At 42.6% G+C, this 22,531-nt stretch overlaps 4 protein-coding genes across 4 annotated transcripts; 3 read left to right on the forward strand and 1 right to left on the reverse strand.

Moving 5' to 3' along the window:
- Nucleotides 1-1,170: 1,170 nt before the first annotated feature.
- On the forward strand, nucleotides 1,171-11,924 carry rev1 (REV1 DNA directed polymerase). Its single transcript, XM_034561731.1, is given in 23 exon segments — nucleotides 1,171-1,474; nucleotides 2,376-2,451; nucleotides 3,194-3,326; nucleotides 3,892-4,060; nucleotides 4,156-4,674; nucleotides 4,780-5,600; nucleotides 6,089-6,187; nucleotides 6,319-6,435; nucleotides 6,574-6,691; nucleotides 6,795-6,923; nucleotides 7,010-7,164; nucleotides 7,234-7,353; nucleotides 7,446-7,666; nucleotides 7,766-7,938; nucleotides 8,041-8,281; nucleotides 8,284-8,350; nucleotides 8,353-8,519; nucleotides 8,611-8,889; nucleotides 9,101-9,200; nucleotides 9,301-9,509; nucleotides 9,618-9,768; nucleotides 9,850-9,952; nucleotides 10,039-11,924. Coding segments are annotated over 22 exon segments (4,269 nt in total). The 5' UTR covers nucleotides 1,171-1,474; nucleotides 2,376-2,385; the 3' UTR covers nucleotides 10,151-11,924.
- An 801-nt stretch (nucleotides 11,925-12,725) lies between these two features.
- Nucleotides 12,726-16,204, forward strand: txndc9 (thioredoxin domain containing 9). The gene is made up of 5 exons (XM_034561625.1): nucleotides 12,726-12,818; nucleotides 13,884-14,087; nucleotides 14,490-14,608; nucleotides 15,055-15,309; nucleotides 15,431-16,204. The coding sequence occupies exons 2-5, from the start codon at nucleotides 13,917-13,919 to the stop codon at nucleotides 15,549-15,551; spliced, it is 666 nt and encodes a 221-aa protein (XP_034417516.1). The 5' UTR covers nucleotides 12,726-12,818; nucleotides 13,884-13,916; the 3' UTR covers nucleotides 15,552-16,204.
- Nucleotides 16,205-16,757: 553 nt separating this feature from the next.
- mrpl30 (mitochondrial ribosomal protein L30) lies at nucleotides 16,758-19,169 on the reverse strand. Its single transcript, XM_034561626.1, has 5 exons — nucleotides 18,866-19,169; nucleotides 18,183-18,269; nucleotides 17,720-17,866; nucleotides 17,299-17,372; nucleotides 16,758-17,129 (listed from the first exon to the last, which is right to left on the reverse strand). Exons 1-5 carry the CDS (start codon nucleotides 18,905-18,907, stop codon nucleotides 16,997-16,999), a joined length of 483 nt encoding a protein of 160 aa, XP_034417517.1. The 5' UTR covers nucleotides 18,908-19,169; the 3' UTR covers nucleotides 16,758-16,996.
- A 195-nt stretch (nucleotides 19,170-19,364) lies between these two features.
- On the forward strand, nucleotides 19,365-21,614 carry mitd1 (MIT, microtubule interacting and transport, domain containing 1). The gene is made up of 7 exons (XM_034561624.1): nucleotides 19,365-19,657; nucleotides 19,764-19,865; nucleotides 20,008-20,144; nucleotides 20,579-20,665; nucleotides 20,746-20,858; nucleotides 21,050-21,110; nucleotides 21,188-21,614. The coding sequence occupies exons 1-7, from the start codon at nucleotides 19,513-19,515 to the stop codon at nucleotides 21,281-21,283; spliced, it is 741 nt and encodes a 246-aa protein (XP_034417515.1). The 5' UTR covers nucleotides 19,365-19,512; the 3' UTR covers nucleotides 21,284-21,614.
- The last annotated feature ends 917 nt before the right edge of the window (nucleotides 21,615-22,531 follow it).

A 22,531-nucleotide genomic window follows, 5' to 3' on the forward strand; every position in this document is an offset into this window, starting at 1 on the left:
ATGCACATTTAAGTAGGTCAATTATATTTGACGTATATCAATGCTTTTTTGTTGTTGTTGTATTTACAACCTATTAGTGCCTCACTTGATCAATAACGGCTGATAGATCACGTGTCTATTTATCCAAATCAAATAACAAAAAAAAACACTTTGCTCTTTCTTTTTTTGTGTGTGTGCGCGTGACCTTATTTCACTTCATTTATAGAGCTGCTGGCAAACTGGGAGATGCATAGAAACCGTAGGAGAAAAAAAGAAAAGACGCTTCCTCCCCCAGACTGTACAGTTAGTATCGCCTCAATGCGAGCTCGCCTTAGCGGACCACCGTGTGCACGAGCCTGCCCTTAAACCCGCTCGACGCCGTTCAATCCGCACGTGCCTCTGCGTCACGGCCGTTGTGTGCTCGTGTGTCGGGCCGTCTGAGGACAACCGTGCTCAGAGCCAGACAGCACAAACACCGGGGAAAACCTCAGACTCGGTAGTCTATTTTTTATTGGGACTGTCTGCCCCAGGAAAGCGGGCCGCGTGGGCACTTGGTGAACCCCCCTGATTTAAGCCACGGGGGCATATTCAAAAAAAAAAAAAAGGTGAACTATACCCGTCAGGCAGCAATAACCGCTTTGAACCAAACGGCTCGTTTCATAATGTCGAGCCCAGAGAGTGTTTATATCTGTGGCGAGTGGGTTAACAACTGTACGAAGCTCAGGGCTATTTCACACAGTCAATTCAGGTGACATGCTCTCGGGTACCCGCATAGTGGCCGCGTTGCATACAACTAAGCTGCTATTCAAAAGCTACACGAACACCGGAAGTTGAGCGTATTTTCGTTTTTGGAAATAAAAGTTGTTATTTTTTTTTGTTGTGACATTTTTGTGACTGAAACAATTTAAATAATCACAATGAATTTAAGTTACATAGCTCGTTTCCCGTTATTGCTTATCTGTATGCGAGCTGTGTGCCCGTTCAATACGTATAGTCCCCGCAGACTGAGTAGGCATGTATGTATACATTTACTTTGGACTACTAGTATATCTGTGTGTGGCGTGACAAAAATAACACACTAATGTGACGTTAACCTGCTCCGCAACCACACTTCCAACATCCATTCATTTGTCAAATGTTTTATTTTGAAAGGAATAACCGGAACTGCTTAAGTCCATCTCCTCGCCTTGACTCCCACTGTGGAAAAGGGAAAGCAAAGAGCTCAGGCGGCAGAAATGGAGAGCAAAAGGACCGGGAGGGACAGCAGAAATGTGGAAGAGGCATGGCGCGGCAGCGAGACCAAATAGGGGGATCTCAGTCCACCGAGAGGAGTTCTCTTCGGAACCGAGTCCGGGTTGAGGAGTCGAGCTAACGCTCGCTGTCGGGAGGGTTTTTCATTTCGCTCTGCTTTCGGTAATCAGTGCGCACTCAACGCTCGTGTTGGTCCCTGTCTGCAGAAGTCTGAGGCGAACAACCCGGTCTGACAGAAGAAAAGGTAAACATTTAAAAAAATGAAGCCGGGGACTTCTCCGTTGTTTGTTTACACCCGGCGGTTAACGCCTGAAGTTCCGTAGTCCCGTAAGGTTACATGACCCATTGTTTGGTGACGTTAGCTTCCTTTTTTTTTTTTTTCCTTCTCCTTTTTTTTTTTTAAACCCAGCATTGTGCAGCCAAACACACTCGTGTTTGTGCTCCGCTCGGGTCGACACACTGTTAGTTCCCCGGGTCGTGGCGCAGCGACATGAAACGAGCAAATCGTGGCTAAGCTAACTTACTGTTAGCCCCCCCACACACACACACACACTGACACACACACAGCTTACACGAAGAAGGAGACCAATAAATGTGCCACAGTGCCACATGGGGCTCTGTCGTAACCTACCTGTCACAAGGCAAGAAGCCCTGCCCGGGCATGCCCTTGGACACCGACGCTCAGCGTGAAACCACGAACGCAACACCGAGTTAACGGTCTCCTCCCACGGTGGTGATGTTACTGACCGCACCGTGAGTGGGACTTGTCACCACTTTGTCCCCTAGAGAGAGAGAGAGAGAGAGGGGGGAAATAAGTTGGTACTTAAAACGACCGACTCGCCTTTATCCGCTTAGTGTCGTCACCCTGCAACGCAACGCGGTGCACGAAACGCTGTTTGTGTACGTCGTGTAACATTTCTCATTGTCTCCTTTTTTTTTTAAATAGCGCAATCAAACAAACACTAAACTGAGTGCAGCGTGTTTTGTTTTTTTTTGCATGTATGACGCGACGATGGTATTGATGAGCATCTCTCTCTCTCTCTCTCTCTCTCTCTCTCTCTCTCTCTCTCTCTCTCTCTCTCTCTCTCTCTCTCTCTCTCTCTCTCTCTCTCTCTCTCTCTCTCTCTCTCCTGTGCTGCTTTCAGGCGGCTCAGCATGAGTCGAGATGGGTGGGCAAAGAAGAGAGCCAGTGCCAGTGGGGACAACGGTTGGGCTGAACTGGTGAGTGTGTTGGTAATATGACTGTTGGGAGGAAGTGTCGCCTGGAGGGAGGTCAACAGGCAGCTGAATGAGGAGTTTTAAATGCTGCCTTTTTTTTTTAAGAATACAAAATCAAATCAAATGCACATGGTTGGTGCAGAGTGAGCTTCACAGTGTTCATGTAAAACTGGGATTTAACAGCCGTGTCCCCCCCCCCCCTCACTTCAATTTCATTATACCAGCGAAGAGCCTTAAGCTGATCACAAGTCACTGTCTAATTAGGTAAAGGCTACACTGCTGTGAGAGCTTTATACAGCCAGATATATATATATGCATACAACATCCCATATACACAGTACAATCACCATCAAGGCCAGGCAGTAAGTCATTTAGATAATTTCTAATATCTGTAACTGTAGAGAAACATTAGCTTTAAAAATATATATATATTTTTTATTTTATTTTAATTTGCACAACATGTAAGTGCCCTTGTTTTGGTTAAATATCATATACATGGTTGGGAAAGTTCACAGGAAAATGCACACAGTACTATCATTTATACATATAATTAAAGTAGTGGTTGCTTGGATAGATCCTGCACCCTAATACAGCCGAAGGCCTCTTCCTATCAGCATAGTAAGACTTTGTATATATTTTCTTTGGGCGGTTGTTATGTAAACCACAGAACTTCAACATGCCATTTCAGGCTGTCTTTGTTGTGAACGATGTTCTCACTGTTCCGCCACGCTCTGCTTGTTCGTAGGGAGGCTACATGGCTGCCAAAGTGTCGAAGCTGGACGAGCAGTTTAAACTTGACGCCCCCAGAGAGAAACGGAAGGATAGTTCATACTCCAACATTTTTAGTGGAGTTTCCATCTATGTCAATGGATACACAGGTAACGCTAATGCAACAGCACCTCCCCATATTTTTACATAATATCCCCGGCTTGTCTCTCTTCTCCCCCTCGCAATTTCATCGTCCTTACCAGTTGCAAGAACAGAAGGCCAATGCAGATGTTCTCCAAGAATGTCCCAGAGGAATATCTTTGCTTGTGATTTTACCCTTTTTTAAAAATGCATATTCACCGTATGAGAAACTTCAGCTACAGAACCTTATTATGCTGCACTAATGAGTTTGTAATGCTTTTAAGAATATATTAATATTCATGGTTATAAAGATCTCCTCATAATTTGGGTAATACCAGAAGAAAACTAAATCAAAATGGTCTAAAGAGCAAAGAATCCAAAGCTAATTAAATGTTTTTCTTTCACTTGCTTTCCGTTCATGGTTCATGTGATAACTGGCACTATTTTTTACTTGTGTGTGTATATGCTTCCTGTGATTTGTGATGTTTTGTGCAGATCTATAAGTCTGACTTTTGCGTCGTGTGGCTTCCGAAATGACTTTATGATTTATTTTTTGGGTTTATCGTTTAAATTGTTTTCCTCTTTGTGATTTAGAGCCAAGTGCAGACGAGCTGCGCAGACTGATGATGCTGCACGGTGGCCACTTCCACGTGTACTACTCTCGCTCCAAGACCACCCACATCATCGCCAATAACTTGCCCAACAACAAAATTCAGGAGCTCAAAGGGGAAAAGATCATCCGGCCACAGTGGATCCCTGACAGGTGTGTTTAGTATGCTTTGCTCATTTAATTCTTCTATATTGCAAAAAATATTGGCATGCAAAATCTCTGTTGACTTTGTAATTTGTTTGAAACAGTATCACGGCTGGGCATCTCCTGCCTCACCAACAGTACCAGCTGTACACGAAACAGAAAGGCCCGCTCTTCCCTGGCACGACTCTGCGCCAGACGTCAGAGATTGCCGGACCCAGCCATGTTCTGCTTCAGCCGAGCGTCCATCAAAAGCTTCATCTGCCACAGCGAAGCCTTCAGCACTCTGGACTCGAGCACGAGGAGTCCTCGTCCGGCTGCCAGAATACCTCCATCCCTAACGCCAGTCCACTTTACCAAGGCAACGTCCAACCTCAGCCCATCCAGCAAAGCTCTGCCGTTCGCTTCATTAACCCCCAGCCCAGTCCCTTACCATCAACTTTCCTCGATGCAGATCCCAGACACAGAAGCCTGCTGCCTAACCCAAGCCCCACAAAGCCCCCACAGTCTACTCTTCAAACGCCTCATACTAACCTCCAGCACCAGAGAGCTAGCCAACCACAACCTCAGAACAACTCTTCTTGCAACACTGGCCGGAGTGGCTACAAGGAAGTGGATTTAAAAAGGTGAGTACGCAAACCTTTTTCTTTTTTAAATGAGAGATTTTAGAGTTTTGTGCACACAATTGGATCGTGTTACATTCTTTATTATATGATCTTTTCATCTCACAGAAACGGATTACTTCAGACCTCATTGGAATTGATCAGCCATTCAAAAATGAATGAAATGCAAGAGTGTGGCAAAGGTGATCCTTTCCCGCAGGTGGTGAAGGAAGCGCATCTGACAAATGGACACACTCACCTTGTTAATGGTGCCTTAAAGCCAGAGGACCGGTCCCCTGTTACTGAAGAACCTTCTGTTGACAGGGACCTGCCTCAATGCAGACTCAAGAGTCCAGATGACAAACCTCAAAGTCCTCCAGTACAGTTTCCGACCAAACCTGACCCGTATGAGTTTCCTCACAGTCCTCCGAAGCAATCAGACACGTCTCCTGTCTCGCTGAAGCAATCCAATTCACATGGAGCCCACGAGCAGAGAGCCAAACCTCCACCGCCTGCCTACCACGAGGCCACCGGTGCAGAAAGCCACCCGCTCCCAAAACCGCTGCATCAACCCCATCCAGACAGTCCGCATCCCGACATGACTCCCCTTTCACACACTCCCATTCGACTGAACGGAAGTCACCACAATGCCTTTTCATCGGACCCTGCCTCTTTAAACACAACCGACGTAACGGCCAAACCCGATCCTCCCGCCGAAAAAGCCCCGTCGCCGCCGTCGAAGTCTTCGGCACAGCTGCTGTCTCGGACAGGCGGTTTGATCTCCGAGTTCTACTCCCACTCGCGTTTGCATCAGATCTCCACGTGGAGGTCCGGCTTCTCCGAGTATGTCAATGAACTGCACGGCAAGCGGAAAGCAGTGGCGGGCGACTCTTTTCCCGGGAAAGACCGACTGAGGAAATATGTGTCCCATCAGTCTACAGGCAGTCGAGGTGAGAAAGGACGGGTCACTGTTGCTTTCCCCTGTAAAATCCAGGCTGTGTTTATTTTCTTGAATTTCTTTTTATTAAAGAAGGTTGTAATTGGTTGTCATGGTGGCTCAGTGGTCCAATACTCGTCCCACGCAACTGTCACTTTCCCCAGTTTTAAATTCAGACAATAGCTGCATGTCCCCCGCCCCCCCTCTCATGTTCAACATGTGTCCTGTGGCTCTCCACTGTTTCGCTGCCAATGAATGCTAAATGCTCAACAACAAAAAAAAACGAGGCGTATCACTGTAAATAAGAAAACCGGTTCAAGTTCTAAAAGTTGTACAACATTTTCTCTCTCGTGAGCTCAGATATTTACAATATCTCCGCCCCTGTTCTGCATTTGTTGCCCCTTCCAGTTAAACTGGATTTCTGGGCATGCAGGTGGCATCATTCGATGTTGTGTTCACGTCTCCTCTGACGATCTGGTATTTATCTATTTGTACCGCCAGGCGCGTCGGCACCTGCGTGCCTCAAGTCTTGTATCCTCCATGTGGACATGGACTGTTTCTTTGTGTCCGTGGGGATCCGACATAGACCGGAGCTTAAAGGTAAGGCATGCTTTTTTTTTTTCTTTCTTTTTTTTTTCTTCTTTCTATGATGCGGTCTGTGAAACGTGTTCATATGTAAGACGGGCACCTGCTGTGTGGACTAGTCTCATGCGTTCATGGTCGTCTTGCAGGGAAGCCTGTGGCTGTGACCAGCAGCCGTGGACAGGGCAGAGTGCCCCTGAGGCCTGGGGCCCAACCTCAGCTGGAGCAGCAGTACTACCAGAGGAAACACAATCATCCTAAACCTGGTGAGAGCTTCATACAGTCTATAAACCATTTGTCATGGAGCATGTGGACCTTTTTATTTTCACAGACCTGTCTCCTATATTTCCCTGCACTTGTCTTAGTTTATTGTCACATGCCTGACTCGGTCTGTCTCTGAGCAGTTGAGGATCCACACAGAACTCCTTCACAAGAGAGTCCTGACTCCCCAGCTAACGGAGTGGACCAGGATGTCGCTACTCTCTCAATGGCAGAGATTGCATCCTGCAGTTATGAAGCCAGGTAAGATAGGAAAAAAAACACACAGACACCCATGGGGATTCATATCAAACGGCACACATGTGATCTGTGTTTTGTACTAATCGCAGTCGGTTGTCTCTCACAGGCAGGCGGGTGTGAGGAACGGGATGTTTTTTGGCAAAGCTAAACAGCTGTGTCCCTCTCTGCAGTCTGTCCCATATGATTTTGAGGCCTATAAAGAGGTGGCCCTCACCATGTATGAGACTCTGGCAGGGTGAGAATAACTTCCTGGTCAATGTTTCACTCATTTCCCTGTCGTTTTTTACATGCAAAAGGACCTCGTTTATTTGTTCTTTGCAGGTACACCCATGATATCGAAGCTCTGAGCTGTGATGAAGTGTTGATAGACGGTTCCACTCTGCTCGCTGAGTTGAGCATCAACCCGGAAGACCTGGCCAGTGCGATCAGAGCGGACATCAAGGAGAAAACGGGATGCTGTGCTTCAGTGGGCATGGGTGAGTTCATGTTTGTCTTATGTGAAATCCATCAAGACAGCGTTCCTATTTAACAAACCATCTGTTCAGGGTCCAACATCCTGTTGGCTCGGCTCGCCACCCGTAAGGCCAAGCCAGATGGGCAATACCTCCTAAAGTCTGAAGAAGTGGATGATTTCATCAGGGACCTGCCAGTGACCAGCTTACCAGGTAGCGACAGCACCACCTGCTGTTCATGTGCTCCAGTCTACAGGCTTTCCTGTGGTAAATATGTGATGGCCTGTCCGTTCCTTTTTTCCGAGGTGTTGGGCCTGTTATGGGCAGAAAACTCGCTGCTACGGGTGTGAGGTCCTGCGGGGACCTCCAACAGGTGTCTCTGTCTCAGCTGCAGAAGAAGTTTGGACCCCGGACCGGACAAACCCTGTTCCGCTTCTGCAGAGGCCTGGATGACCGGCCTGTCCGCTACGAGAAGGAAAGGAAGTCCGTCTCAGCCGAGATGAATTACAACATTCGCTTCACTGGGGTTCGACCTACTTCCTTTCCCCCTCAGTTCCATCTTTCTTTGCTTTTTCCGCCCGTCTCTCGCTAACCCTCTTGTCCCCCTCGACATAATGTTGACTAGATTGACGAGGCAGAGTCTTTCCTGACTAACTTGTCCATGGAGGTGCAAAAGCGTTTACAAGAAGCGGGGCTGCGGGGTCGCAGGGTTACCCTCAAGGTCATGGTTCGTAAGGTTGGAGCGCCACTGGAGTCGGCTAAATACGGTGGTCATGGCATATGTGATAACCTAGCCAGGTAAGAAAGGGATCTTCATCTGCGACTGTTCCAGATGCTTGATAATGTCATCTCGCCATGTCGCTCTTTAGACTCATTTTCATCCGTCTCCCTTTCTGTTAGGACTGTGATGCTCGCTCAGTCCACTGACAGTGGTCAGCTGATTGCCGCTGCAGTCATCAAGCTGTTCCATGCCATGAAGTTGCAGGTTCAGGACACGAGAGGAGTCGGCATCCAGGTTCAGCTTCTCGACGGACACCCCTCTGTCCCTCAGAACTCCGCGGGCCCCGGGACACGCTCCATCAAAGAGCTGTTGCAAGGCCGGGGGTTAAGTGTGCGATCCAGCAACAGAGGTTTGTGTGAAAGTCTTTCGTGTCTCAGTTTCTATCGTTGTTTTTCAAGATCAATGTCACAGATGCTGCTGACAATAATGCATGAATGTTTCCTCAACCACAGGCCCGTCATCGGTCTCCTCGTCACGCCGTCTGTCCTCTCCCGAGCCGGTCCCAGGAACGAGCGGAGACCAGCAGGCGTGCAACCAAACTCCCAAACATTCTCGAGCGCGTCTCAACTTCAGCATTGAGATCCCCTCCCCCTCACAGGTAAGGACTTGAAGAAGACGTCCGATTGATTTAAGCAAGAGCTGAACGGCTGACTGTTTTCAACCTCCCGTGTTTCTTTGTGATCTCCAAGGTGGATCGTTCTGTGTTGGAGGCGTTGCCTGTGGAGCTGAGAGAACAAGTGGAGCGGTCGTGGAGTGATCGTGGTCGTGATGGGAGACCAAGTAACCATCAGTCACCCAGTCCACAGCCCTCTGCTCCTCTTGCACAGCCCTCCTCTCTGAGGGCTCGTCCCACCTCCCCTCCTCGGCCTCCCACCCTGTACGCTCCACCTGTTGGCACGTTGCTTCTACAGATCCCAAACCAGCCAGACAGTCTGGGAATTGTACTGGAGCTACCAAACTTCTCGCAGGTAGGGAAGCAACCTTTTTTTTTGATTTTGCCTTTTTGCCAATGAAATTGTGTCAGAAGAAAAATTTGAAAAATATCAATGCTTTTTTAATTGATAGAACATGAGCTGTTCTTCAAACCTCTGCATATCTTTACACATTTCTCTGAAGCTGATTTCATTGGTTGTGACTAGGCGTTCATTGTCACTAAGTCCCTGGGCTTTCTGACTGCAGGTTGATCCAGACGTATTCGCCGCCCTTCCCAAAGAGCTCCAGGCCGAGCTGAAGTCGGCCTACAACCGCGTAACAAATGTCCAGCCTCAGGAAAAAATATGTAAGGACTTTGTTAAAAAAAAAAAAGCGCTTTTAGCTTCTTTTATTTTCTACTGTTGTCAGCATGCACATTCATTATGTGTTTCCTCTGGATTCCTCAGCAGTGGATCAGAAGAATCCACTGTTGCAGCTCAAGCAGTCAGGACTCGGAGTCGTCAATGGTCGAGTGAAGCGGCGCTACAAGAGAAAAAATGCGGCGAGCCCCGTTAAAAAAGGTCCTTCCCCTCTGAAGAGGCGCCACGCGGCGAACAGCCCAGGCAAAACGCTACCGCCCTCTATAAAACCACGGGAAGCAGTGAACATATTACGGGTGAGCCGATGAGCCGTTTCATACGTAAAGATGGTGGCGGTCGGTGACGATAGAGAATTCATGGCAGGTTGTGATCTATCCAGCTCACATTTAGTTTTCCCTTCTCAGGCTGAAAATGGTCCCTCGACATCAATCTCAAAACCAGACATCCCAGAGCCTCGGGCCAAATTCATCCCTCGCCCTGCTCCAGTGTTGGCCGGAGCCTATGACTTGACGGACATTAGAACACTTCTACGGGAATGGGTCACCACCATAACAGGTACGCAGGTGAAGAGCAGCGCCGTCATAGTGCTTCCTCATGCACATAATGCATATTTAATCTCTTCTTCATTTTTGTTAGACCCAATGGAGGAGGACATCCTGCAGGTGGTTAAATACTGCACTGATCTCATTGAGGATAAAGATCTGGAGAAGTTGGATTTAATTATAAAATATATGAAAAGGTACTGAACGGTTAAAACCCTCCATTTTTTTTTTTTTTTCTGCTTTCAATAATTCCTTATGTGACCTTTTGACCTTCTCTCTGCAGGCTCATGCAGCAGTCGGTGGAGTCTGTTTGGAGTATGGCTTTTGACTTCATCCTGGACAATGTGCAGGTGGTCGTGCAGCAGGCTTATGGTAGCACCCTGAAGGTAGCATGAAGGAGGCGGGTGTCTCCTTTACTGCGCGATCCCACTACACCCCCAACTCTGTTTTTTTTTGCGTCTTTCACAAGGTCGCAATACGAAGGACGACGTCTACAACATCAGGTTCTCAGTGGCCTCCTGAGAATGAGACGCACATTGCTGGGGGGTTTTTTTCTTCTTTTTTCCACACACGATATGAGAAAGTGTTACATGAGCCATGACAATATTTTGAGTGTGGACCGTTCATCATTTCCTGTATTTTTCTTTTTTAAGGGACAAGTAACAAACTGAAAGGCAGAAAATGGACTTAGAATCTACTTCACCAAAACTCAGAACAGTGATAATCGTAGCAGCTTTTTGCAAATTCTTTCATTTGGAGTTCTTTTCTAAATAAATGTGACATTTTATATAAGGATTTTTGCAGGCAGTGGCTGAACTATTTCTTAAACAAGACATGCCTTTTTACAGGATTTTAAATTTCTGTCCTGCGTTTTCCATCTGAAATATCAGATGACTCCTGCTTTTCCTGAAGTTTAAAATATTGTTACACAGCCACATTTTGAGGGTTTATTTTCCATGTATGCAGTGGAATCAGTCTAGGATTCAAATAATGACTGTGATAAACACAATCATCATGTTTAAACGTAAAGCACTTTTTTAGAAGAAGATTTTTTTGTATTAGTTAGTGTTGTAGCACTAAGACATCAGACTTTATCTTGCCAGAAATATTAGGAATAAAATACATTGTTTTTGATTTCTTTGGAGCTCCATGCCACTCGCACTGATCTGTGAACTATCTAACCATCTAAAATATGGTCTGCTGCATACAGTAGTATCTTTTTTCCTTGTCTCTTGCAGAAAAAGTGCCAAACCTTGTTTATATAGTATGTAAATAATGTTTTTAAAGACACTTGTTAAAAGTTTTAAAAGAAAAGATGTAAGTGGAGGGTGTACCTCTTTGTATTGTTTACATGTAGTGAATTCTTAGTAACTGTCTTTAAATTGTAAAATCTTCTCACTCTTTTAATTGTTTGTGTTCCAACACGGAAATCTGAAGCTGGCCAAAGCTCTTCATGTGAGGTTAACTGTTGATTCTCAGTAGCACTCTTGACTTGGGAGGATGTAGACGGGGTTATGCCAATCAATGAGTAGCCTATGCAGTTATTTTTTAGCATTAGCAAGTGAGATGCCCCTTCAAGATAATGTAACATTTCATACAGCCTTTGTATCTGAAGTAAATCTTTTCTAGTGTGTTTCCACTTCTAGTTACCTGTTTTACAAATCTGAATATTGAAATAATTCTGGATTTGCAGAGGAATAGGTGACCTTATTTTATAACTCAACGGATGTACTTATGTACTTCATACATTGGAGACATGTGTGTCTTGTGGCTAAATCATTGTATTTCTGTGACGTTAACTCTCATGAGTGGTGATAAGTAGTACTCAGAAGATGTGGCTGGCTGGCTTGTGATCTCACCATCCAAGACTGTGTGTGTGTGTGTGTGTGTGGTGGAAAAGTTTGCTTTTAAAGCAGTGTCCCCAATATGCAAACCAAATCAATCATTTTGGTCATCAGTCATTGTTTTTAACTTGTTGAAATGAATGTAATTCAGAATGTGCAAGTCTCCACTCACTTCCAAGATGTTTGCTTCTCCTCACCTGTCATATCTCTCCAGAAGTTACAGTTGGCCAGTCTTGTCTTCTATAAACTGGCTTGTGCCTGAAGACCTAAAGCTGTGAACTTGTTTGTAAGTTTTCTAAATCTTGGTAATAAACTGTAAACTATGTATTATTTTTTTTTTGTTATTGTTTAACGTTACAATCTGTATAGTAAAAGGCTTTCCAATCAAGATGACGCTTGTTCTGAAAATAATCTTTGTATCTACTGGTGCTTTATAAACTGGAAATAGTGATGAATGTCTCATCTTGACAGATCAAGGCTGTTCATCTTCATCGTCGTCTACACTGTCCTTGATCTGACAGTGAGGAGCTAAATACAGTAATATTAAAGAAATTAAATGAATGAATCGACTTATTTTGTTTGCAGACATGAAATCCTGCAAACATTCTGAAGTCTTGTATGTTTGTGCAAATGAACAAACTGGTGTCAAGTATTCCAGCAAACCCATCAGTCATTTTTATTTTTTCATGGTTTGCAAGAGTTTATTTTATATATATATATATATATATATATATACATATTTATATTTATTTATATAAATATGTATATATATATATATTTATATAAATAAATATATTTATATAAACATTTATATATATATTGAAATAAATATATTTATAAATATATATATTTAGATACATATTTATATATATATATAAATATGTTTATTTATATATGTATACATATATATATACATATATTTATATATATATATATATATTGAAATTAATATATATATTGACATAAATTAATATATATAGAATTTGTTGTTATCAATATAGGCAATATTTGTGTCTGACATTTTAGCTGCAAAGCCATAAATAGCAGGTTAGCCTTTTGCAGATAATTATATATTTCTTAAATATATAATATTTAATATTCTTAAATATATAATATTTAAGAAATGCCCGGATGTAGTTTGACGTCAAAGCGGCTGCTGTAACGTTTCTTACGCAGTAACCGTTTGTGCACGAACTGAAGTGTCGGCGAGCTCCATCAGGTAAACAATAATTTAATGCGGTGTGGGTGCAAATTACCACTTTGACGCAGCACATATTTTTAAGTTATTAATCTCACACGTGAGTCGTGTGTTTATCTTTTGTCCGTGCGACTGTTGACGTCTACGGGACTCGCGTGGCTAACGACGTTAGCTAGCTTAGCAGGCTAGCATAGTATTTTCGAGCTAGCTAACTTGTTCCTTGTATGCTGGCGGAAGTGAACACGACACATTCCTCAATTAAGTGGTGTGTAATGATAACATGCTCTGGCAGCTTCAAGGGAAGTGTCGAGAACAGATACACAACCGTAACCAAGTACACAACCGTAACCAAGTACGTTTACGCAGCTAGCCTCAAGCTAACAATCGGCATGAAGAAGGTGTGCCGTGACGTCACCAAGGCTTGTTGTCTGCTTGGGCTGACAGCTTTTAAGTCTTCACGTTTTATAACAAATGACTGGACAGCAATGTCGCGTTCACGCTTGGTAATTAATTCACACAGGTGATGTTCATAGTAACGTTGAGTTGATGCGTAGCTCATGTTGGCGCAGTTGTATTGCCAGTGTATTAAGTACACTTAATTATTTAAATATGCTATAACACTACACATGATAATAATAACAATAATGCATGTATTTATATAGATGTTTATATAGGTGTTTTATTAAACCGTTTCTCATATTCTGTCCATCCCGTTTATAATCAATGCGGGTAGACTCGATAGCCCACTAGAAACATCGACACAATTCAACATCATCGCAAACTACAGCCTCCAAAATGCTCTTAGTATTGAATCAAAACCTCTAAAAAGTTAACCAAAGATGAACATTATAACCTGCACAAAGGGAGGATTTAATGATGGGCTGCATTAGTTTCAGCCGAGGGTACTGTACCTAATAAACTGGCGGAGTGTACAGTTGCGTACATGATGATTGCGCATTTTTCATTGTCTTTGACATAATCCTTATTGTTGTATTTAGGCAGTAAAATCTGAACTGCCGTCTTTTTTAACTTCTGTGTTTTCTAGCTTCATGTTTCAGTTGACATCTGTTCTTTTACCCTCCTCAGATCCAGAGAAAGTTTCACTTTGAGGAGGCAACCATGGCCAACCAAATGGACATCCTAACAAAGGTTTTGGAGGAATCAGCCAGGCTGGTGGAGGAGAAGGTGGATGCAGAGTTGAGCAAACTGAATGAAATGGATGAAGATGATTTGGAAAGACTGAAGGAGAAGCGGTTAGAGGCACTTAAAAAAGCCCAGAAACAGAAGCAGGTATGTGGGATGTTTTAATCGTCGGCGTCTGAAGCTAATTTAATTATCTGGGACATTTAGTTAATGCCCTTGTTGCATCCGGTGCAACATTTCTAGCACATCAGAAACCACTGCAAAATATATATGAATGGCACGGTTTTAAATGGTATTTAAATTAATACTAATTTGTTGTAATTGGATTATTTTTTTAATCACAGAGCACTTTTTAAACATCGTTCGAGTTAGAATAAATAAATAAAAATGAAATTTTGCTCTGGAGTTTGATACATCAAGAGTGGATCTGTCATGGGGGAAAAAAAAAAATATATATATATATATATATATATATATACACACACATATATTTAAAAAAGCAAGCCAGTTTCATTGTTCTGCTACTCACCCTAGTTGTCTTCTTTTAAGGAGTGGTTGTCTAAAGGCCATGGAGAGTACAGAGAAATCTCAAGTGAGAAAGACTTTTTCGGCGAGGTCAAAGAAAGCAAGAACGTTGTCTGCCACTTCTACAGAACTTCCACCTTCAGGTAAGTCCGTTGTGTTTATTTATCATAGTGACGGAGCAACAGGTGTACAAGGGTGTAGTATGCTGCATGGATTGAGGCACATTTGTGATATTGGGCTATATACAAATAATTGACTTGACTGCAACAGTAGTGATAATCAATCAATCTTTTTAGTCCATTAAAAAAGTAAAACATTCACTAGCTTCTGCTCCTCAAATGAGAAGTGTGCCTCGGTTTTTAAGTTACATTTTGGGGTGTTAACTCAAAACGAGCAATTTCAAGATGCCACCTTTGCTGTGGGAAATCGTCATCTATTGCATTTTATTATTCAGTCAAATGTAAACTTTGAACCAAGACTTGCTGTCCTCATCCTATACACGTATATCTCTTGTAATCAGTGCTTTTATTTAATTGACACCAGTGTCTTGTCATTGGATTGCTGAACTCATCATGTCTTCTTTACCTAGATGTAAGATCCTCGACAAACACTTGACCATCTTGGCAAAGAAGCACGTCGAGACCAAATTCCTCAAACTGAATGTGGAAAAGGCCCCGTTTCTGACCGAGAAGCTGCGGATCAAGATTATTCCGACGCTGGCGTTGCTGATAGACGGAAAAACAAAGGACTATGTGGTTGGATTCGCTGACCTGGGGAACACAGACGAGTTTCCGACAGAGATGCTCGAATGGAGACTCGGCTGTGCAGATGTTATTAACTACAGGTGAGACGTGCAGTCGACTCCCACCGTCACCTTTTTAGGCATCATAGCTACAGAATTGCAGCAATGAGCTGATGAAAACAATATGCAACCTGATTTTAACATCTTTTCTTTCCCGTTGTAGCGGTAACATCATGGAGCCTCCGACAATGACACAGAGGTCGGGCACAAAGATCACGAAGGTGGAGAAGAAAACCATCCGAGGGCGAACTTACGACTCCGATTCTGATTCTGAAGATGATTGAAATGCACTTAAATGTGTCTGGTTTTCTCTCTCAGGGCTACCTCCTCTTTTAAAAACAAAAGAAGGTGCCCACTTTAGATTTTTCTTCCCCCTTTCCGTCAGTGACTTTAGATTTCCACATTTTAATTTACCAGCTCTTAAATCAAATTGATTTACAGAATAAGGATGCATCCCGATACCCGGAGTATCGATAATGACCTCTTCGCTCAGTCAACACACACACACACACACACACACCATGGCAGAGAGAAGAAAAAGGTAGAAAGTTTGGCTACATTTTACTCCAGTAGATACTAAGATTGGCGTGCTGCAGCCAGGAACCAGATGGTTTCTCCCAAAAGAACCGACAAGAGTATCAGTGAGGAACCGAACTGAGAAGCAAAAGATACCCATCCCTATTTCTAGAAGTATTTTTGGTTTCAGCCTTATTAAATGAATTGTCTGCCATGTTGCCGCGCACGTCAAGAACAAAGAAGCGTGGAGAGGATGCCGTGTTTCACTGAACATTCCACCAATCATCTCTCAACCAGCTCTTCATCTCTTTGACTAAAACCTTGAACCTTTGTCTTGAGTGACGGGCGTTCATTTAGGTGGTTGTTCTTTTCTTGTGTTGTTATCAAGCCTCATTAAAACATCTTTTAGCATCAAACTTAATTTTTACGACAGTTATTTGTAGCAAGAGTTTGACTTAATAAAAAAAAATACAAACAAATGGATATAAGCAACATGAATTTGTTGGTTGTGTGGATGAAAACAGTGCATCGTGCATTTCGATAATGCAACAATATTGTTTCTTTGGTAGACCCCTCCTTGAAAAACAGTCTTTAATTATGTTTACGTAGAACTCTGCTCAGATTATAGTTGGCTGGGGATAAACATGAATGAATGAGCTTCTAACAACCAGAAACGGATCCGTTCATCGGTACTGAAAGTCCGTAAAACAAAAGAAAGAGCTTGACAAAAAAAAAGTTTCTTTTAAATGTTTTTTTTTGTTGGTAAACTTGCGAAAAGACATGCAGGTACCCCTCCTGAGAAAACCTCAACTTTAGAGATAAGCTTATGTATAGATGGGTGTATTCTAATGTATATGACACATCTACAGTCCTATAGAAACGTCATAAAAGCACCTTTGTGAGCAGACCGTTGGTAATCTGACTCAGAACATGTGAGAGAAGTCACAAACCAAAGGGCAACAGACTGCATTTAATTTGAAAAGGTTTTTAATTCATGTGGTTCAATAAAGAATCTGAATTCTCTTTCTAACTCGTCACGGAAAACAGCAATATTTCAATCATGATTGATAAATAGTTATTTATTGGACACGTATTTGAGTAAATCCAGAACCCATTCAAAACAAACAACTTTCTCAGTGTATCGGCACCACAACGGGGAGCTGTAGATATTTATGAACAACGTAACTATTAATAGATATAATTGAATGTGGCACTAAGACGCGATAGCCTTGGGCTCTACAGGTTGGAGGAGGCGACGAACAATCAACTCTCCTCTGCTGTTAATGTAGGCGTCACCCATGTCCTGTTCAGCAGGGAGTCCGTAGGGCGTCCTCAGCGGCTGGATCCTGAATTAACCAGGAGAGATGATAAGAGGGACAAGAAATTATACAAACAATCTCATTTAAATGTCCAGACAAATAGCTTTAATAGATATTTTATTAAATGTTCTGCATGCTCGAATGACGAGCAGAGACTTGAGCTTCATAGTTTTAAGCAGACATGTGACGTTCTTACCTTACAAGGTGCTTGACGAACTTCAGTTGGCTGTTGACTGCAGGCGTATTCTTGTGGATTACAGGTGTATGTGCCTAAATACACGACAGAGAGGAACATCCGAGTGTTACAAGTTGAATTTTTCCTCCACAAAATGTTTTAATGAACGTTCTTTGTACCGCTCGTCTAACTTAATGAAAGGAGTTTATTTAGTCCACAAGGCAAAGTTAACACACACACACACACACACACACTGCGTGTAATGCTTAATGAGGTGCTAATTCATGCTTATTTTGTAGGTATAAAAAGAACCGAACATGACGCATTTACACAGAAAATACACCTCAGTATCGTTAATTTCTCAAATGGCTACAGATGCCTGTGTCGGTTTGTTGTCCAAAACGTATTTTATTAAAAGAATAGGACTAAACAGAAGCCGTACCTTTTCGAGCCCCAGGTGTTTCACAATCTCTTTCTCCCAATACGGTCTTCGCATCACACTTTTCACTCGTGTCACCAGGTGCAGTTTGTGAGGTTGGTCTGGATCTCCCCCGTATTTCTCGTGCTCTTTTGATCTCTCTGCAAACAGCTGTGAAGAAAAAAAAAAAAAACACGTCCTTTGAACCCTGATGACTGAGAAAGTGATGCTTTAATCATTTAGAAACGTATCAGTGTTCTTCTAAATGTAACCGTTAGTGAACTCTGAAAGCAGAGACAGCTCATCTTGACCTAATCTGATTGGCGCCATCAAAATGGGACAATAACATAGTTTATCTTATTATCGTTGGCTATTTATGTCTTTCTAAAACTTTTAGTTGGCATAGTATTTAACTGGTGCTAGTTTCTAAACAAGTTAGCAACTGATTGGCATACAGCGAACATGGCGCTTTTGACTCGATTCTTACCTCTTTTGGGATTCTTGCTTTGGTAAATTTGCTGCGTGCCGACACAAACCACGGGCAAGGTGACAAAAGTGAAGCTTCTGCCAGGATCTGTAAACAAACAAACAAAAAACACACACACACACAATGTAATATAGAAGAGGCTAAAAGGCAGATTTGTTCCCTGATATGGGAGCACACAAAGACAGCCTCTCATAGGATTGGAATGGATTTGACCCGAGACAATAAACATTTGATAGACCCTGCGATTTAGGGCTAGTCTCTCCTGGATGTTCTGTATGCATGTCAGTTTGTTTATCTCTGAGCCATAAACAAAGTGTCAACAAACAAACAAACTAGAGATTTAGCCATAATGTTTCTACTGGGATTGGCAGTTTAAGTTAATTTAGAGGATTATTTTTGCAACACTACGAAATAAATACTTTCATTTGTTGGGTACAAATTAGCTTCTTTCTTTTTTATGACCTGCATTTTCAGCTGCATGGCCTTTGGGAATGATCAGTTTTATCATTGAATTATTATTGTGCATCTTTCCGCATAGCAAACGTGTTGAAGGCTACTATTGCACAAAATGAAAGGCAGTGAATTCTCACTTTTAAATACAGATTACCTTCACAGATTATGCGAGTCGGTGCTGAACAGTTTGCAACGTAAAATAATAAATAAATAGCGAGTGGAGTCCTTACCTTGACTGGCAGAGAGCTCAAACCGCGACAGGCACCTGACATGTTGTATTCGTCGGTAGGGTCACCACAAACAAAACTACCGTCACGCACGCCAAGGTTAACGTGCACGCGCTAACCCTGCTGCTGCGACACAAGCGCGTGGACCAAACGTTAAGATTAAAAACACAAACGTAAATACATTAACGTCATAATCAGGGAATTCACACGAACAACATGAATTCAAGAGCCGAATAAACCGACATTAGAACCACGGCGGCGTCTGCCCCCTCCGTGTTTCTACACCGGAAGCTAAAAGTGTCGCATTGAAACGGCTCCGGTATGACACACATTCCCCTGATAAGTGTTCCCAGAGCAATTTTTTTTTTTTTAATCGAAAAGTAAAAAGTAAAAGTAAGAATGTGCTATGTATTTAAATTAGATGTGATTAAAATATATTTGCTTAATTTGTGTGGTTTCTGTCCAAAGCACTAGGGACCATTATTCCAGACGGTCGAAGTTTCTGGGGGGGACTATTTTTGTGGCGCACCTGTCAACGAGGAAGGTGGCACCACTTATTTCGGTTTCTTTTTCCCTGACAGCAGACCAGCATGACTACCCTACTGTTGGTTTTCTAGAAGCTCCGGAGAACACGAAGGACAGACACGACTATGACACAGAATCTCGCGGCGGGGATGGAGACGTCCGCCATCTCCGTCCTGAAGCGGGCGGTGGAGCTCGACCACGGCGGCCGCTTCCAGGAGTCTCTGGTCTGCTACCAGGAGGGCATCCAGCTGCTCATGGACGTGTTGAAGGGTAACGTGATAACTCAGAGACACGGTGGTGGTGGTGGTGGTGGAGGCGGCGCGGGGCCGACACGGACCGACATGCGTGTTGTGTTTGTTCTTGTTCCCCCCGACAGCTGTGAAGGATGACTCGAAGAGAGGCCACTTCCGGGAGAAGATAAAGGGCTACATGGACCGAGCGGAGCAAATCAAAGTGCACGTGAACCAGCTGAAGGAAGGTAAAGGCTGGCATTAACCCAACATACATTAATTTATTAATATTCATGACGAGCAAAGAGGGATTTTATTGTTCCAGGTTAATGCTCTCTGTGCCTCCTAACTCCTATTTCTTGTCTCCTTCTGTGTTCCCTCTCCTGTCAGATGGGAAGTACCACGAGCAGATTAGAATATCAGAGGATGCGACTGGTTACAGCTACGAGGCTCTGTTCAAGCCGTACATGAGCGGGTTGCTCACAGAAGTCTGGGTGCAAGACCCTTACATCCGGCACACGCACCAGGTGAGAAAGATACTGTATCTGGAGACGTTAATAGGGTCAAATATTCGTCCTAAATGGTGCATATTCATAAAAGTAATGTCCTCAAACTTGTAACAGATAGATTCATTTATATAATTGTGACTGATTCATTATCAGTAAGTTGAATAAGCATTCATTAACAACGTGACTGTTCAATAAGGCGTGAATAATGCAGAATTGCATTGTGTTAAGGAGAAATCATCAGTTGCGTAGATTTAAAATGAATTCAAGAGAAATTTAGTTTATAATAAACCTGGAGTGAACTCTGAAAGTTGCTTTTCCTGCATCCCACAACACACAGAACATTTTACAATTCCCAAAAGCTCTTTGTATTTATGTCTAATGTTTGTATAGTTCTAAATTTGAATCCCATCTTAAAACTGTACCACACTGCGTCCCCATTCTCTCCACTACAGCTGTACAACTTCCTGCGGTTCTGTGAGATGCTGCTAAAAGCGTCCTGCAAGGTGAAAACGATCCACCTCCTCACGTCACAGGATGAAGTAGGTTGTTGTTTCCGCTAACGAGGTCACGCCGTGTGGCGATTGCATGTTGTTTCACTGCCGTTCGTCCCATTCTGCAGGCGGACAACCGGCAGCAGGGCGACGCTCTGGCTGAGCTGACGGAGAGTCTGAGCGCTCTGGGACTGACTCTGGATCTGCAGTACTCCTCCACGATACATGACAGGGAGATCAGGTACAGCTACAACTGACATATGAATGAGAGACTTGAGGGCCATAGGTATATTTTTTGGTAAATGGTTGTATTTTTTTCTTTTAAAAATAAATTCTTGCTTCAATTTTCACATTTGCACTCCACCCTCTATGTGTGTGGCTTTATTTTTTGGCAGTTAGTCCAATTTCAATTTTTAAAAATGTTTTTTTTAGGTTTGACAATGGTTGGATCATAAAGATAGGAAGAGGGCTAGATTACTTCAAGAGACCGAAGGTGAGAATTAATATTCAACATTTTCTATTTCTACTGTCAGAACTACGGTGCTGAACGTCTTGTGTCTCCTCTTCCAGGGTCGATTCTCCATTGGATATTGTGACTATGACCTGCGGCAGTGCCAGGAGACCAATGTAGACATTTTTCACACCAAACACACAAAAATATTATAATTGATTCATGAAGCTTGAACACCTTTTTTTTTTTTTTTTCCCATCGTAATTTAGTTCTCTGCCTCAAAACTCACAAACAGATCTGTGTATTTGCCTTAACCTCCACACGCATGTGATCGGCCTTCTAACAACTGTGTGAATGAGCAGATTTGATCAGGTTTTTAAATGCTTTTCGTCACACTGGTAAACAGTTGTTGTCCTTTTTTATATGTATATATATATATATATGAGTTTTTATGACTATTTTTTAAACTTTTCTATTGCTGTATGCGTGTACGATATAATGTCGCCATCTGGTGGACAAATATATTAAAACATACAAAAATAAATAATAATAATCCATAATAATAATATAAAATGTCTCTGTTTTATTATTTGATTTTAACTATGAAATGAGCTCCTACAGTTACTTTATATTTATTGTCTGATTTTGGAGTCTTAGTATGTAAAGCTACCAAATGCACTGCAGCAGATACTTCAGTTGTAATAGTTTATTGATAGGTTATATAATTATATGAACGATTCATGAAGCGTGTTTACGTAAATCATCAAAGTACTGAAGCGTGTTTACGTAAATCATCAAAGTACTGAAGCGTGTTTACGTAAATCAATAAAGTACTGAAGCGTGTTTACGTGACTCATCAGAGAGGAACTCTATGATCACTACAGGGTTAAAACTGCCATTAGATAGTTGGCAGATAACGGGTTTGAAATGTATATTTTTAATTTTGACATGTAACATGTATGGACTGGCATCCTGCTATTTATTAATAGTTAATGGTTGTTATTTAAAATCCAAATTAATAAAAAATGGTATAATATCATGCTTTGTATACTTGAAAGAGAAAGGTAATTGGATGTATTGGTTGGGGTTTCAAATATTGGTCAGCACTCGTATTAAGTCCAATTGTATTTAGTTTAATGGCAAATATTTCCCCCATTTAAAAAAAGAAAATCATGGCAAAAAAGATCTCCCTCATTAAATGTTAATAGGAAACTGCTTGTTTGAATGGATGGAAACCCGCATGAGTCCAAACGGAGCCGTGATCGGATTATCTATCGGCCTTAATCTCGATATGCGCAGGCTCTGAGGGTAAGAAATGATAATCCATCAGGATACCACACGATGGCCATAACTGTAACAAACGTGGCGACCTTTGTTTTTGAGCGCAGAGGACAAAAGGCTGCAGAGCAAAGTGCAGCTTTCATATGGGACGGCACATCAGCTGTAATTACATTAAAAAGGAT

The sequence above is a fragment of the Cyclopterus lumpus genome, chromosome 21 (genome assembly GCF_009769545.1).
Source record: "Cyclopterus lumpus isolate fCycLum1 chromosome 21, fCycLum1.pri, whole genome shotgun sequence".
Lineage (NCBI taxonomy): Eukaryota > Metazoa > Chordata > Actinopteri > Perciformes > Cyclopteridae > Cyclopterus > Cyclopterus lumpus.

Excerpts from the sequence above, each read along its gene's own strand:
- txndc9 (XM_034561625.1), top strand. The coding sequence starts at position 13,917 with ATGGCCAACCAAATGGACATCCTAACAAAGGTTTTGGAGGAATCAGCC. Across the intron at positions 14,609-15,054 it reads TACAGAACTTCCACCTTCAG|ATGTAAGATCCTCGACAAAC; the intron begins GTAAGTCCGTTG and ends TTCTTTACCTAG. Across the intron at positions 15,310-15,430 it reads GCAGATGTTATTAACTACAG|CGGTAACATCATGGAGCCTC; the intron begins GTGAGACGTGCA and ends TTCCCGTTGTAG.
- mrpl30 (XM_034561626.1), bottom strand. The coding sequence starts at position 18,907 with ATGTCAGGTGCCTGTCGCGGTTTGAGCTCTCTGCCAGTCAAG. Across the intron at positions 18,270-18,865 it reads TGAGCTCTCTGCCAGTCAAG|ATCCTGGCAGAAGCTTCACT; the intron begins GTAAGGACTCCA and ends GTTTGTTTACAG. Across the intron at positions 17,130-17,298 it reads TTCGTCAAGCACCTTGTAAG|GATCCAGCCGCTGAGGACGC; the intron begins GTAAGAACGTCA and ends TGGTTAATTCAG.
- mitd1 (XM_034561624.1), top strand. The coding sequence starts at position 19,513 with ATGACACAGAATCTCGCGGCGGGGATGGAGACGTCCGCCATCTCCGTC. Across the intron at positions 19,658-19,763 it reads GCTCATGGACGTGTTGAAGG|CTGTGAAGGATGACTCGAAG; the intron begins GTAACGTGATAA and ends TCCCCCCGACAG. Across the intron at positions 19,866-20,007 it reads CGTGAACCAGCTGAAGGAAG|ATGGGAAGTACCACGAGCAG; the intron begins GTAAAGGCTGGC and ends CTCTCCTGTCAG.